The sequence below is a fragment of the Triplophysa dalaica genome, chromosome 18, assembly GCF_015846415.1.
Source record: "Triplophysa dalaica isolate WHDGS20190420 chromosome 18, ASM1584641v1, whole genome shotgun sequence".
NCBI lineage: Eukaryota > Metazoa > Chordata > Actinopteri > Cypriniformes > Nemacheilidae > Triplophysa > Triplophysa dalaica.
This window is the reverse complement of record NC_079559.1, coordinates 6150753-6165676: the sequence shown is the minus strand read 5'-3', so window position 1 is coordinate 6165676 and position 14924 is coordinate 6150753. Positions and strand designations below refer to the sequence as shown.

At 38.0% G+C, this 14924-nt stretch overlaps 1 protein-coding gene across 1 annotated transcript in view; it reads left to right on the top strand.

Annotated features, from left to right (window-relative positions):
- The window catches only part of acbd6 (acyl-CoA binding domain containing 6), a 29196-nt gene extending 17479 nt beyond the window's left edge, over nt 1-11717 (top strand). The window contains exons 7-8 of the mRNA XM_056773417.1: nt 8752-8782; nt 11290-11717. Of these exons, the coding sequence (XP_056629395.1) occupies nt 8752-8782; nt 11290-11444 (186 nt within the window). The 3' untranslated portion in view covers nt 11445-11717. The remainder of the gene's footprint in view (nt 1-8751; nt 8783-11289) is intronic.
- Nucleotides 11718-14924: the final 3207 nt, after the last annotated feature.

The following is a 14924-nucleotide window of genomic DNA, read 5'->3' as shown; positions in this document are numbered from 1 at the left end:
TTACATGAGGCGTTTTAGGCAGGTCTGGGTGAGCATTCGCTTTTAGATAGAATGCATCTTTTCATCAGACACTTATATTATTGCAATTTTACGTGTCTAATACATACATGGACAACTTATAACACACCAAAGACATAGAAAAACACGTATTCGCAACATATAACCCCTTTAATGAACTTGTAATGCTATCAGTGAAATTATTCTTTAATTTAGTTTATTATGTATTTTTGTGTTTGTGTATGTATGTATATTTTCTACTTTTCTGGCTAACATATCACACTTGAAATTTGAGGCTAGGAATTAGAGAGTTTGGAACCATTGTTGCTCTTAAGGCAAGCCTTTAAATGGGTGCCAAATTATTACTGTATTATGAGATGTGTAGAATTCACACTGTATCAATAGTCATAGTTTTTAATATCACAGTTATTGTTAATACCTGTATATCGTGGCGTCCCTAGGAGACAGCAACAGTAGTTTTTCAAACAATAACAGAATGATGGTCATCCAGAATGTGTAAAAAAATGCTGAAAAAATTCAAACCCACTTTACACCAAATCACATTAAATTGTGTAGCCAGTTGTTTTCGCCCCATTAGTGATTCATGTACTTCCTTTAATGCTAATTGATAAAACACGCAGTACGCACGTGTAAGCCAACAACACACAATTCATTCTTGACGAATTCCCCCAATAGCATCTTATTCCGGTCGCAGGCAGCGAGACTCCTCTGATGAAAAGCCTCTCCAGAACCATCTGTTTCTACCTCTTCCTCTCGCCTCGCCACAATACGTACACTCAACAGTTTTCTTCCTGTTTTCAAACCATCCACATAAATTGTGAGGGACATTAAAGCTGTCCACAGCTGTGTGCTGAGAAAGAGAGAGAGAGATTGAACGCATTTCCCAGCAGGGGCAGAACTTACCCTGTGGTTTATTAGTTTTCCCCCCACGGCGATTTAGCTGTGCCTGCAACATTGATTTTCATATTAGAGCGGTTTATGCATTTATTTATTTTATGTATTTCTTTTTGAACTCCTCTGATGCTCCTGGACTTGCCCGTGGTAATTCTCTGCCACTCGCGGCCCATGCGAAATTGCTTAATGGATCCTAAGACGTCCCTTGGGACGGACACTGGGACACAGAAAGATGGGAGTGGGGGGTGAATTCCACGAAACATGTTTTTGTTTTCATTAGCTCTTCTTTAATGCTGAGTTCACTGTCAATGGGACAAGAGAGTGACTTATTCAGCAAGAACAAAAACCAAATCTGAACAAAGCTTTAATATGCTTGTCGGAGGTGTAAGTGCTGGTTATGCGTCTGATTAACATATATGTGCTATTGTGCATTAGAATGCCGCTCGGCTTCAAGGATTGACTGTAAAAGAAAAAAAAATCAATCCTTCGTGCTGGAACTAATCAATCTCTCTCTGAATATTACGGCCAACTTAAACAGCCCGTCCCCCTGTAAGTGTCTCCTTGGAAACTATGTCTATATCTCTTCCTGTATCTATATCTCACTTCATCTTTGTCCTTCACTTCATCTGTTTTTAGAAACACAAGTGTAGTTTTGTGTGATTAGAAATCTGTTTGCAACAAGTTGGCTTTGTAAAGTAGTTTACAAACTCAGAAGTTGAGGAAAGCAGTCATATAAAAAGTCAATAGTGATCTTAACTGTATGTTATTACTTATATTGTGTATACTTGTGTATTTATCCAACACAATTTCATGACAAGTTTTTATCATTTGTAACTATTTAACAAGGTTGGTCATTCATATAAATTACAATAATTTTCATATAACTAAACAATTTGCTTTCGCCCAAATACTTATTAGGTTTAGGGGTGGGACTTCATTTTTGTTTTATTCTAGTAAGCATACTGTACACTTTTGAAGAATTCATATATATTCATACCAAATTACCAAATCTCGTGTTTAGAGATGTCCAGCTTAAAAAAGTGAAGGATACAGTTTGACCCAAGCTTAAGTGAGGGTTTTGAGTTTCTCAAGGGCATTTTGGGATTGAGTGATACGCACAATCAGGCCTCACACACCTTCACACACACAGACTGTCAGGCGAGGTTAACACACTTCACACGGAGGTGAAACAGATTCAATTAGGAGCGGCTCGCCCTTCTGATCCTTTTAAAAGGGCTTCTCCGAACACGAGAGTACCCTTGTGTGCGCACGCATACGGGTTGGTCCTACAGTGCAGTTTTCCACATTCTCATTCTATATGGTTTAAAATAACAACAAATAAATACAAAAATAATGTCACAAATTACTGATTTAATCTAATAAGGAATGATAGTGAAGAATGAATTTTTCTTAAAGGCGTTCACCTCAAAATGAACATTGTTTCATCATTTACTCACCCTCTTGACAATTTAAACCTGCAAAAAACAAACAAATCTGCAAAACACAAAAGAAGCTATTTAGAAGAATGTTGGTGGCCAAAAACCGTTGGTCCCCATTCACTTCTATTGTATGGACACAAAACCAATGCAAGTCAATGGGGACCGACGTTTTCCTGTAGCCAACATTCTTCAAAATATCTTATTTTGGGTTTGGCAGTAGAAAGAAAGCCATATGTGTTTGAAATGACAAGAGGGGGAGTAAATGATGACAGAATTATCATTTTGGGGTTAACTACCCCTTTAAGCATAGGCCTATTCGTCATTTAAAAGTTAAAAAGGTGCTGCATAACATTTTTATCATCAGTCAGTATTTCGTCTGTGAAACTAAAATATCTTTAAAGCATAAAACTTTTTTTAAAGCGTTGCATGGTAAATAAAAAGCTTTTATTGATAAATGTTGCTTCTAGGTGTTGTGATCACGGATTCCAGCCCAAGAAGTGCTGCATTTTCTCTCTGCTCTGATTAATGGCACCTGCTCATCATAAGCGTATCTGCATATGAATTGCGTGTGGTTATATCGATTCACTCCTCTGTCTGTCCCCCCTCTCTTTTTTCCTCTCCTGTCTACTGCCAGGGTCATTAAAAGACTCTTTGCCCCCTGCATACAGTGATCATAAATCATAATTGCATGTGCATTTTTTCCCCTCAGTTGTTTAATGTTTCTGTCTGGGACAGTATAATAGAGAGAGAGAGAGGGTGTTCCTGGGCGAGATTTAATCGCACTAGAAAACAGCGTTAAGGGATAAAGCTGTGACACTAGCTCTCGGCACACCTACCTTATGCCGCAGAGGGCTGTCGGGCTGTGCTGGTATGAAAACATGAAAGCTTTTAGTGACCCGGTGGGCAGCGAATGTATGCCAGCCCCCATTGAACCAGCAGCAATGTACACAGATGGTGAATCCAGCCAGTCTCTTGCATGGATCCTGCAGAACCACACTTGTGTCTGTTCACCTCAGAGAGACTCACTTTTTCTTAAATCTTCACACCTTCTCTTCCTGTACTTTTCCCTACTTTACTATTTCTCTTTACACTGCTCCATTGTCCTTATTTTAATAAGTCTCTCTTTTATTTTTCCATTTTGTTTTATCCTTGTGTGGCAACACAAACACTATGAAAGAGAAGCGGCATCTGTATTAGTTGACCAGAGCGGCATACAACTTAGTTGACCAGAGCGTCTCTAGACAAAAGTGCATGGAATTTAGTTTAATGCTGGTCTTGCTATAAACAAGGTTGGAATTAAAATATATTACGTGTAAATTAGTCAAAATAAATATAGCAAAGCTTCATGTGTGGGGTGAAACAAAAATTCAAATAAGATTTAACGAAAAGTTTACCCCAAAATATTAATTCTCTTATGATTTATTCACCCTTATGGCATCCCAGATGTCTGACTTTCTTTCATCGGTTAAATACAAACCAATAATTTCATATTAAAATGTTGTCATTTTAGCTTCTTATACGAGATTCAGTATGTTAAATCTCTAAATAGCATATGTAGTGGTGTGAAAAAAGTATTTTCCCCTTCCTGATTTTTTGTTTTGTTGCATATTTGTCATGCTTAAATGATCCAGATCATCAAACAAATTGTAATATTACACAAGGAAAACCAGAGTACATAGAAAATGCAGTTTTTAAATGATGGTTTATTTATTAAGGGAAAAAACAATCCAAACATTTCTGACCCTATGTGAAAAAGTAATTGCCCCCTTAACCTAATAACTAGTTCTGACACCCTTGGCGGCAACAACTGCGATCAAGTGTTTGCGATAGTTTGCAATGAGTCTTTCACATCTCTGTAGGAATTCAGGCCCACTCTTCTTTGCAGAATTGTTTTAATTCAGCTACATTTGGAGGGTTTTCAAGCATGAACTGTCTTTTTCAGGTCATGCCACAGCATTTCAATTGGATTTAAGTCCGGACTTTGACTAGGCCACTTCAAAACTTTTTTGGGTTTTTTTTAGCCATTCATAGGTGGACTTGCGGGTGTGTTTTGGATCATTGTCCTGCTGCATAACCCAAGCGCGTTTAAGCTTGAGGTCACAAACCTATGGCCGGACATTCTCTTTTAGGATTTTCTGGTAGAGCACAGAATTCTTGGTTCCATCAATTATGGCCAGTCGTCCAAGTCCTGATGTTGCAAAGCATCACACTTCCTCCACCATGTTTGACTGTTTGTATGATGTTCTTTTTATGAATACTGTGTTAGTTTTACGCCAGATGTAACGGGACACACACCTTCCAAAAAGTTCAACCTTGTGTCATCAGTCCCCAAAATATTTACCCAAACGTTTTTCATCAAGATGTTTTTCAGCAAATGTGAGATGAGCCTTTGTGTTCTTTTTGATCAGAAGTCCATGGATGCCATTTTTGCACAGTCTCTTTTCTTATTGTGGAATCATGAGCACTGACCTTAACTTAATCAATAGAGGCCAGCAGTTCTTTAGATTTTGTTCTGGGCTCTTTTATCTTCTTATTTACCTTTTGTGACGTTCTTTCACTTCATGTTGTGTACGTTTTTGCGTATTTTTAGAAAACAAAAAGGTTAAATCTACCAAGTCAAAGATAATTCAAATTATGAATCTCAGAACTGCTCAGAACGCAAATAGAACTTCATCATTCCAAGGTGTAGATGTCATGATTTATGAGGAGAGAACCCAGTTGCAGGCAGCGTTAGCAGACACACACTTTTTTTCAAAATAATAACTAAACACCTACGATGGGGAAAACTTCACTCAGGCAGTATAAATATAAACTGAAACAAAAACTTCCCACGTGGGGGCAAAAAACAAGCACAGGACAGGAAACACGAGGACATTATATGGGGAGTAAATCAAGAGGGGACAGGTGCAGGGCATGAAATCATTAACAATCACTAACAAGGAATACAGATCGGAGAGAGCATATGGAACGCCAATTGGGTCAAAATGACTCTCTCCTCATAAAACAAGGGATCCTGCCATGAAAAAATAATAGTTGTGTACGTGTGTGAAAAAGTTTTTCATATTACGAAGCAACATTTTAACCAGATTACCACTAATTTAAAATACAGTGACATGTCTGTTGCTTCTAAAATCTACAACTAGTCGTATACATCTGATCGCATGAGGGTGCTTAAATTATAAGAGAATTGTCATTTTTGGATGAACTATTCTTTACATTCTTTATTCTTTAAAAGTTGTCAAGGTACTAGTTAAAATGTTGGAAAGCTTGACTGTGGATATAAAAATGAAAGGTTGCTCAGTAGGATCTGTTAAATATCTATCAGGTTTCCATCTTTCAATCTCTAGAGAAGGATGTGAGCTTGGTTTTTGGATGTATTGGGATGTTCCAGATATATTGAGATGTTTGCAATGGAATCTGCTGGTCTTTCCTTCTCTGTAATTCCTGATTAGGATGGAATGAATGCACGCTTGGGAAAAAGTGCAGCGCTGGCTTCTTACCTGCCTTTCCACTTCTCCCTTCAAAACCAAATGGAGGACAATCCAATTTATCCCTTATTCTATCAGACCGCACAAGAAACATTAGTCTGTGACCCCCTCACACAAACATATAAGCATCCACTCGCATACATACATGAAAACACAATCACACACAGAGCTGCCATGTTGGTAAACTAAATGCTCAGTTTGATTATGATATATATCCTTTTATTTAAGTCAGATATCCCAAATGACTCATTTTACATCCATGCTATGCACAAAAGGTATCTTTAGTATACATATCAGTCAAAAGTTTGGACTTTTAATGGATCGGCTGGACTGGATATGGAATGAAAAGCAGACAGCCATACAGTAGATAACCATAAGTACCCAGCATGCATTTCTTCATTGTTTAAAAAGCATCCCAGAATACACCTCAGGCAGTTTATTTTTACGTATTTTTAACTATTACGGACATAATTGTATTTCTGCATAATTTTGACTTAATGCAAAATGTCGAATACAGTAACGAATGAGTAGGTGTGTTCGAACCTTTAAATGGTTGTAAATGACTGTATGTTAAATATCTCAGTCCCAGTACGGTCTCTTGTATTCATTCTCAAGCTGTGATCCAGAGTATATGGCTAGTGTAGATGTCGCTGGCGCACAAGATTAGTGAAAGGAGATTATGTTTAGTAAAGCCCTCACTCTTTAATTACGGCTGTATGTATTTATGTGCATCCCCATCCCCTGTGTCGAGCATTCTCATAAACATCTGCCACTCTATTATTCCATTGAGAGAGAGAGAGTGAGAGAACCTCGCTGAAATGCATTTTTTTATTTTGTTTTATGTGAGTCATAACAATAAATACTCTTATTATTGGATTGCTGTTTAGTATTTAGACATATATTTCCTAACGGATGGAATCGTGATGCTTCCCTTACAAAAGCGTGCAGTGGATAAATAATGTACTAAACCCAATGTGGTGTATTATGATCTGAGTAACCTGGCCTTTATCATGTTGTGGTAGAGGTAACTGTATCATTAAGGGAGAGCAGAGATACTGCTTCAGTATTCCATTCGTCTAGTGGGATTTTAACTGGCTAATCCAATCACAGAGCCCCTGGACCCAAGCTCTCGCCTCTCGTTGAACAATACCATCTGACTCCAGGATGGTTTGAGAGCCCTGGCTCTGGTGCGAGGATATTTGTATTTGTAACAATACCATCAGACTGTAGCAGTGAAGTGATTGACAGGACCTGATGAAACATCGCTCTGGTGTAAAAGAGGATTTTTAAAAAATTAAATACTTTATTGAACTAAAAGCGGTAGGATCGCTTACAGTAGAGAAGGGGTTAAAGTTAAATTGTGTGATAATTTGTATCTACCTCATGTCATTTCAAACCTGTTTGACTTTCTTCAGCTGAACACAAAAGAAGATATTTAGAAGAATGTTGTTAACTGGCACCCATTCATTTGCATTGGTTTTGTGTCCATACAACAGAAGTGAATGAGCGCTGGTGCTGTTGGGTTATCAACATTCTTCAAGATATCTTCATTCAGAAGAACGGAAGTCATACATGTTTGAAATGACAACAGGGTGAGTAAATGATGACAGAATATGAAGCAAGAGACGATATGGTTAGAACACTGTAATAGAAATTCATGATTCTAGGAAACAACGCATTTTAATATACAGGAATTCTCAAAAATGATGTTATTTATAGCTCTTTCACCTGGACAGGTATTTTGCACTTTGTGTTGTGTTTTGGTTAATGCAATTGGTGATGGTGTGTCATAAAAACCCCATCGTACCATATAGGTAAAACTTTGTAGTTCACATAATCTTCTGGTTATCTCCGCCGACCACCCAGCCAAAAAACAATGCCGTTTGTCATCATTATTAGGGTGAAAAGCCACAGTAAAGTGGCAATTAAAATATAATTTACCCCGACGCCACTGTCGTCCGCAGAACCATCTTGACCCCTCACATTCACACAGAATATAGCATTCCTCTGGATTTATATCCACATGCGCACAGGATATTAAATCTTTGTCCTAAATAAAGCTTTCTCTGGATCACACCTCCACTACACACATACACACAAACTGTGTTGCGATTTGTTACCGGCACCGCAGGCAGATTGCCCTTTTGTACAAGCATCTATTGTTGGGTGATGCTCCCGGCCCCCGTGGCTAATGCATCAGACATGGTCCCTATAGGACACAATGAATAGCTCATCCCAGACCTACAGCACACATAGCACGATGGCCTTATAACCTTGTTGAGCACGCAGGTCAAACACTTGTACTGTCTTAGCTTGTATTAAACCGCTGTTTTTTCCACCGTAGCAAACACTTCTTGGTCTTCTTATCCTGGTTACTTGTTCAAAAGTCTGTTTTGGAGGTTAAAGGATCTGATTGTTTGTCTGGAGGGAAATCAATATTTAATCTGTCCTCCAAATCCCCTTAAAACTGAAATCACCTGTTGTTTTTTGGGTTAGAAAGGTGATTGTATGGCTGTAACAGGCAGGGGTTATACTTGAACACGCGTGTTTGTTTTATGGTTGTTTTGGTGTAATGGATAAGGATTAGAAACTGTTTGGAATTCAAGAGAATTTTGAGGATTGCAACAAAAACTTATGTAACTATTTTTTGTTTTAGTAGGAGGTTGTATTCGTATGACATTCTCGATTGGGTTTAGAGGTGGATTTTGGATGTTTGCTTTTTTCTAAATATTTGTATCGTTTTATAATTTTTTATTTGTATGATACACATTGTACGAATTCAAAAAATGTCTGTTCTCTGTTTGAGACTTTAGGTAATGTGTAACTGTACCAAATTTTGTATAACAGATTTTTTGGTCTTTTTTCATTTTTATGAATTTGTCACACAGAATGTGTCCTTTTATCTTTTACAGGATGACGAAGGGCAGACTGCACTACACTATGGTAGGAACCGTACATTACTACACGTCTAACCTTTCTTTACTCTTTTGATTGTCTAGTAATCATAAAAATACAGCAGAATTTTTTTGTCCCATTTATAGGTATGTGTTTTGCCAAAACGATAATTTTTGAATAATTCTGTGGACTTTCAAAATTTCTCCCAAATTTGAAATAAAAATGTTCTTCATATTTGCTGAAATTTTTCACGAATAATAGAGAATCAGGTCAAAATTACAGAAAAAATGTTCAGACCTCTAATGTGACCCTGGACAACAAAACAGTTTTATTATATAGCCAGCTGAATAAATAAGCTTTCTATTGATGTATGAGATGTTAGAATATATCTGGTTGAGATACAGATATTAGGTAAAACTCGGGTATCTGAGAGTGCAAAAAAATCTAAATATTGAGAAAATTGCCTTTGAATTTGTTAATCGGAGGCCCTGTGGCAGGCCATACGTTTACAAAATAAAGTTTTTATATATTTAAGATGGGAAATTTACTAAATATGTTCTTGGAACATGATCTTTACTTAAATGTTTGGCAAACGAAAAATCTATAATTTTTACCCTCACAATGTATTTTTGTCTTTAACTAAGAATGTTCCTGTGAAAAAAAAGTTAATTTTCACTTTTAAGCAATAACAGTAAAAATTGAAAATTTATTTAGAAAACATTCAAAAAGTATTTTTTTATTATTGTCCTGTTGTGCTGTCAGTCTTTCACGTTTCTTTGTTAAAAGTCGACAGATACTGGACTAGAATGGCCATAATACACCTAGAAATGCTGATTAAATATAAATGTTGAATGTTCTCTTAATTTTTTCTGCGGCTGTTCATTTTTAGATGTTTAATAGATAACAAGTCCAACTATAATGTGTATTGTTTATTCTTCTATCCATCACTCCTCTTCATTATTATGTCTTATTATTACAAGAGAAATGTACGTACATGTGCACAAACTCTCGTGCATTTGTCCACCTCACATGTGTTTGTGTGGATATGTGTATGTTACGTGCGGTAAATAGGACCTGTAATCACCGGTGGTCCCTGAGGAAATCAACAATGTTCCTCTGTCATGTGACCCTACACATGGGTGGCCCTCGCTTTGTGTGTGTACGTTTACCATCTGGCTGGCAGCATGGCAGGGTGGCCGCCAAAACACAAGTACCCTTTGGGTGTGGCAAAAAGATGATGGGGATGGGGTATAAAAAATGACTAATAAACATAAGCGATGAACTCGGTAGATGAATAGCAGAGAATAAAAATTCATTTCCACCTCTCCCTGTGCAGGTCCATACAGCTGACACATGATTAATAGAGGGGTTTACTGCACGCTGTAAATTGTTCTTCCTCCCTATGGCTCCCCAGAGACGCTAGGGGCTTTACGGCCCAAGGACCCGCAAACGTGCCGAAAATAAAATACAGTAACAAAAAATGGACTAGACGAAAAAGACAGAATGTTATATTTTGGGCTTCCTATTTAAAGGTAAAGCCTTAAAATGCTGCCTGAGTAGGCAGCCACTATGTTAAGTAAAAAGCATGACTCCCTTACGACTACAAATTAACATCAAAGTTAAATCTAACACCTCTGTACGACAAGATGCAAAGACAAGTATCACAAGAAATGAAGTTCTTGTCATTCTTTCCCTCTCCTTTTTTCCTCATTTTCTGTTGCTTAGGGGTCTTGGGTTGAATACACTCATGTCGCATCTGCTGAGATCAGCCTCCCACTTAAGACTAGAAATGGGATGAGCCTTTTTCCCTCCTTTTTAAAGGAAGCAGTAGTTGACACGCGCGTGAAAAAGCACTCAGCTCGGAGGAATGTCCCTGCATCAGCCTGGCCAGCAACACTAACAGGGTTATTGAAGCCCCGCCCCTCCGGCCCTGCTTCCTCCTAATGGCCCACAAACTGCCAATGGGGCACAAATGCAAACATGTTGCAGGTGCAACGCTGCATCGCTCAGACTGCAGATTCACTCTTCATACGTACTCCAACAATTACTTTAAGTGTGGCGTAGAAGAAACAGGCAACTAGGTGGGGAGTCACATGATGGCTGAATGTTCAATGAAAATGATAACAGTGCATGTGAATTTCAGTTAAACTACCGGCCGAAGGTTGTGAAGGGTTGAAATCTTTAAAGGGATAGTTAACCCAAAAATAAACAATTCTTTTGTCATTTATTCGCCTTTATTTTGGTAAAATATTGTATGACTGTGGAACACAAAAGAAGATCTTTAAAGAAATGTCTGGAAGTCAATGGGGGCCAATGTTGTTTGATTACCAGCGTTTTTCCAAATATCTTCTTTTGGGTTCATACAGGTTTAAAATGACACGATGTTGAGTGAATGATAAAATAATTTTCATTTTTGGGTGAACTATCCCTTTAACTAAAGCTTTACTGTTTAACACCGTGGTATATATGTCTGTGTGGATTATGTATAAGTACACTATACAGCCCCAGTATCAACTTTCTGTATACTAATAATATCTTTCTGTCTCCCTCTCAAGCCTCAGCTTGCGAGTTTGCAGAAATCGTCGAGTTACTCCTGAAAGCCGGAGCTGACCCATCCATTAAAGATCTAGAAGGCTCTCTTCCAGAGGAGGTTACAGAGTGCAGCGCCATCTCTTCTCTTCTCCGTCAGTATACGGCTCCTAAAGGCTAAATCTCGCTCGATCAATCCTTCACAATCAAACCCCATCCAGTTACTCTCATACAAACTGAGCTCCTCATCCAGATTGTACACGTGTACCGTCAAACCAACACTAGCTATCCGAACACAGTCTAGATCTATTGCTATGATTCTCCATTTGGATGTGGACCACAGATATTATACATTCATACTGTTAAGTTGAAAAAACCTGTCCTAGCTCATCCCAGAATGGTACATTCCATTGAATGTGTTATTGCTATTAAAATGAAAGAAATTAAATCTTAAAATGGCTCATTTTTCCCTTGTTACTTGTATTTTACAAATTTCTCAATTCTTTATCTTTTTGAGCTGATAAGACATCAAACTTGACAGTTGAACCTAAAGTGTTTTTAAATGATGCATAGATTGAAATAGGAACAAAGTGAAATAAACACCAAACATTTAACATGTCCAGCTGGAGGAATACTGTAGCAATCTTTCGGGCCTTTGGAGTCTCACCCCTTCATCAGAGCAGATCTCCGTGCCTTTAACCTCTGCCTGTCTCTGTAGATATTTCACACACAGGCAGGAATTATGCTATTGGTGTGCTGTTTGTCCCTTATTTCGGTAATTTCCATAAATCCACTGGAACTGGGGGAGGGTCAGCGCTGACGGCGTCCTCCACGACACTGACACTAAGCCCATTACCTTTCCATTATGTGCCTCAATTTTCCCCTGAGCTCTTCACTTCTGACACGGACTCCTCTAAAATCATGTCCCATATTGCTCGGCTTTCTTTACTTAACGTTTATGCATTTTTACAAGTCGCTTCTCTGGATGCTTCCCTAACACCATTAGTGCCAGATGGCCGTGGTGTGTTACTCTCACTCACTCTCTCTCTCTTTTTCTCTTTCACTATCAGTCTCTTTCACCTCTAGTCTGTTGTCTCATTGTTTCTCTCTCTCTCTCTCTCTCTCTCTCTCTCTCCATCTATTTGCTCATATTTCCAACTACAAGGAATTGCACGTACCGGGCTGTCCTTAATGCACCGTTTTACTTCCAAGTGCAGACCTGCTTAGAATTTGCAAGCCAGCAAAAATGCAGAAAAATATCCCTGTAATATATCTAAGAAATATTCTCTAGTAGTTGAAATATTGTGTTTGGTTGCGCTACACAACAGTAAACATGAGTTCCGATCAATCAAAAGCTTAAATCACTCAAGTGTAGTACACCGTCAGCTCAAATGCGTCCTTCGTTATTACAACAAATACAAATGAGAACAATTTCAACTCGATAGTAATACTAATGTGCGACAAACGTTTTGTCCTTGTGAAACGACTTTTTTTTTATTTGTATGGATCCCGAATTAAAATGCCAAACGAGATGTCAGTGCACAACAGCACACAAGAGAAAAATCTCCTCTCGATGCGTCCCAGATTAAATTTAGACCGAATAACTATATGCATGTTAATTTATTCCTTCTCACCCGAGACGCGAGCGACTCGTTGGCTTCAGGAAGTTTGTAATAAAAGCTCGCAGATCGATGATAATGGTATTTGCTCTTGTGTTTGTCATCTTTGCGAAAGCAACAGTGCAGGAATTTGCTTAGATTTATATGTATTCTGGTGCTGTAAGTGGCGTGTAAATTATCCCAACAGTCTTTGCCGCTGTTTATCTTTGTAAGACTGAACTATTAAAGGCTGTACATTAATGCCCACGCCATCCCGAATCAATGGTCGAGCGGTGCTGCCGTGTTTTTATGCAAACGGGGTCTGCTTTGCTAGTAAGACACAAGAGTTTCCTGTTTGCTCCATAAATTCTGCGTTCATACCACAAAATCAATGTCTCTTAAGATGAAAACAGAATTGAACAGTAATCATTCTGCTGTCAGTTTATGGGTTAAGATAGAATGTTTGATTTCTAGTTACTGTACTTGGGTCTCGTGAAGAACGGCAGGCAACTATTTTTCCTCGTTTCACATGTGCAGTGCAGTTTGCAATGATGTAACATTTAGGGGATTAAAGAATGTTTGACTGTGCATAACAGCAATCTGCTAGAGTCTATGAAAGCAGAAGGAGCTAGTGAACAGCTGTGCCGCTGTTTGGGATATTTGTGTGCGGTTGGATTTGCATAAACGCTGTCCCTGAAATGAAAACCTTTTGTGTTTGGTTACCAGGACACATTGCAGTTGACAAAAAAGTACTATTTTCAAAGGCATCAATAATGTGGATGATGCTTGTGACGTCATGAGCATGGTAAATAATAAAAGTATTCCTGCGTCATTTAGTTTAGAATGATTCAAATGAAGCAATTCCGTTTTAACTCCTCTAAGCCAAATAAAAACACGGTCGTTTAATTCTTTAAGGATTGATGCATGCAAATGACTGATGTTGTTCAGATGACGTCTGAACATGGTGACATCAGTAAAAGCTTGTCAAATGTGGAAATGCAAATTAATCAACACAAAACCATACATTGAATGCATCAAGCTTTTTGCCTATAGCGTGTCAAGGACGAAAGAGACAATCCAGTAACCCAAAGACAATTCGGTTTTATTTCTCCATATAGATTTGACTGTACACAATTCATACCATTAGACAGAAGGCATATAGGACTAAATTCAGTGCTCTTTTTTCAAAGACCCATAGCAATAAATAGTGCTCATGAAACAAGACTGTCCACACTTTGAGACTTTACAAAATTTACAGCCATTAAGACTCAGTAGTTCGGAGGCAACTTAGATTCAACAACAACAACAAAAAATCTGGATGGTTATTTTTCTCTTTTCATGTTGCTCTTTTTTAGATAATGTTAACATGTCAGCATCAGTCATCTTTCTCCTGTGTACCACTATACTGGTACTGGTTTTGCATGAACAATGAAAAATTATAAACGAAACCTTTCCCATTTTTATAATTGTATCACCAGTTTTATATTTGATAATATACCATCCTTTTCCCCATGAATCAACTCTTAATAATAGTATTGTCATTGACATGACAGGAATAAATAACACTTAACCATGGCTGTAAAAAAATAAATGGATAACATTGTAAATGTTCCCTTTCACAGGTTTGTTTGTTAATAATCTTGTGGTCAGACCTTCTGTCTGTTCTGGCTCGTTCCACTTTTAAAAATGAAGACACTCATATTTTGTGAAATTAAGGGTCAGAAATCCACTGCTCTGAAATAAATGACATTCTAACACATCAGTCTTTTCTCACGGAGCAACGACTAGTGACATTGGAAACAAACAGAGATCAATATGAAAATTTAGAGCAGTGCATGCGGATTCGTCCTTATTAAAAATAATCTTTATCTTCAGACCTCTGATGTTGCTAATGTGAAGCATCATCTCCAATAGAGCTGTTTAGAAACTGAGTCAGTCAAAACAATTAAAATCCCAAACCCTTGTAAGTAGGAGAGATACACTTGTGCCTCTTGTTTAAATATCTCTCCTTGCTTGGTACACTCCTCTCTTCTCTTGTATTCAGTCTGCCGTGTGCAGTCGAG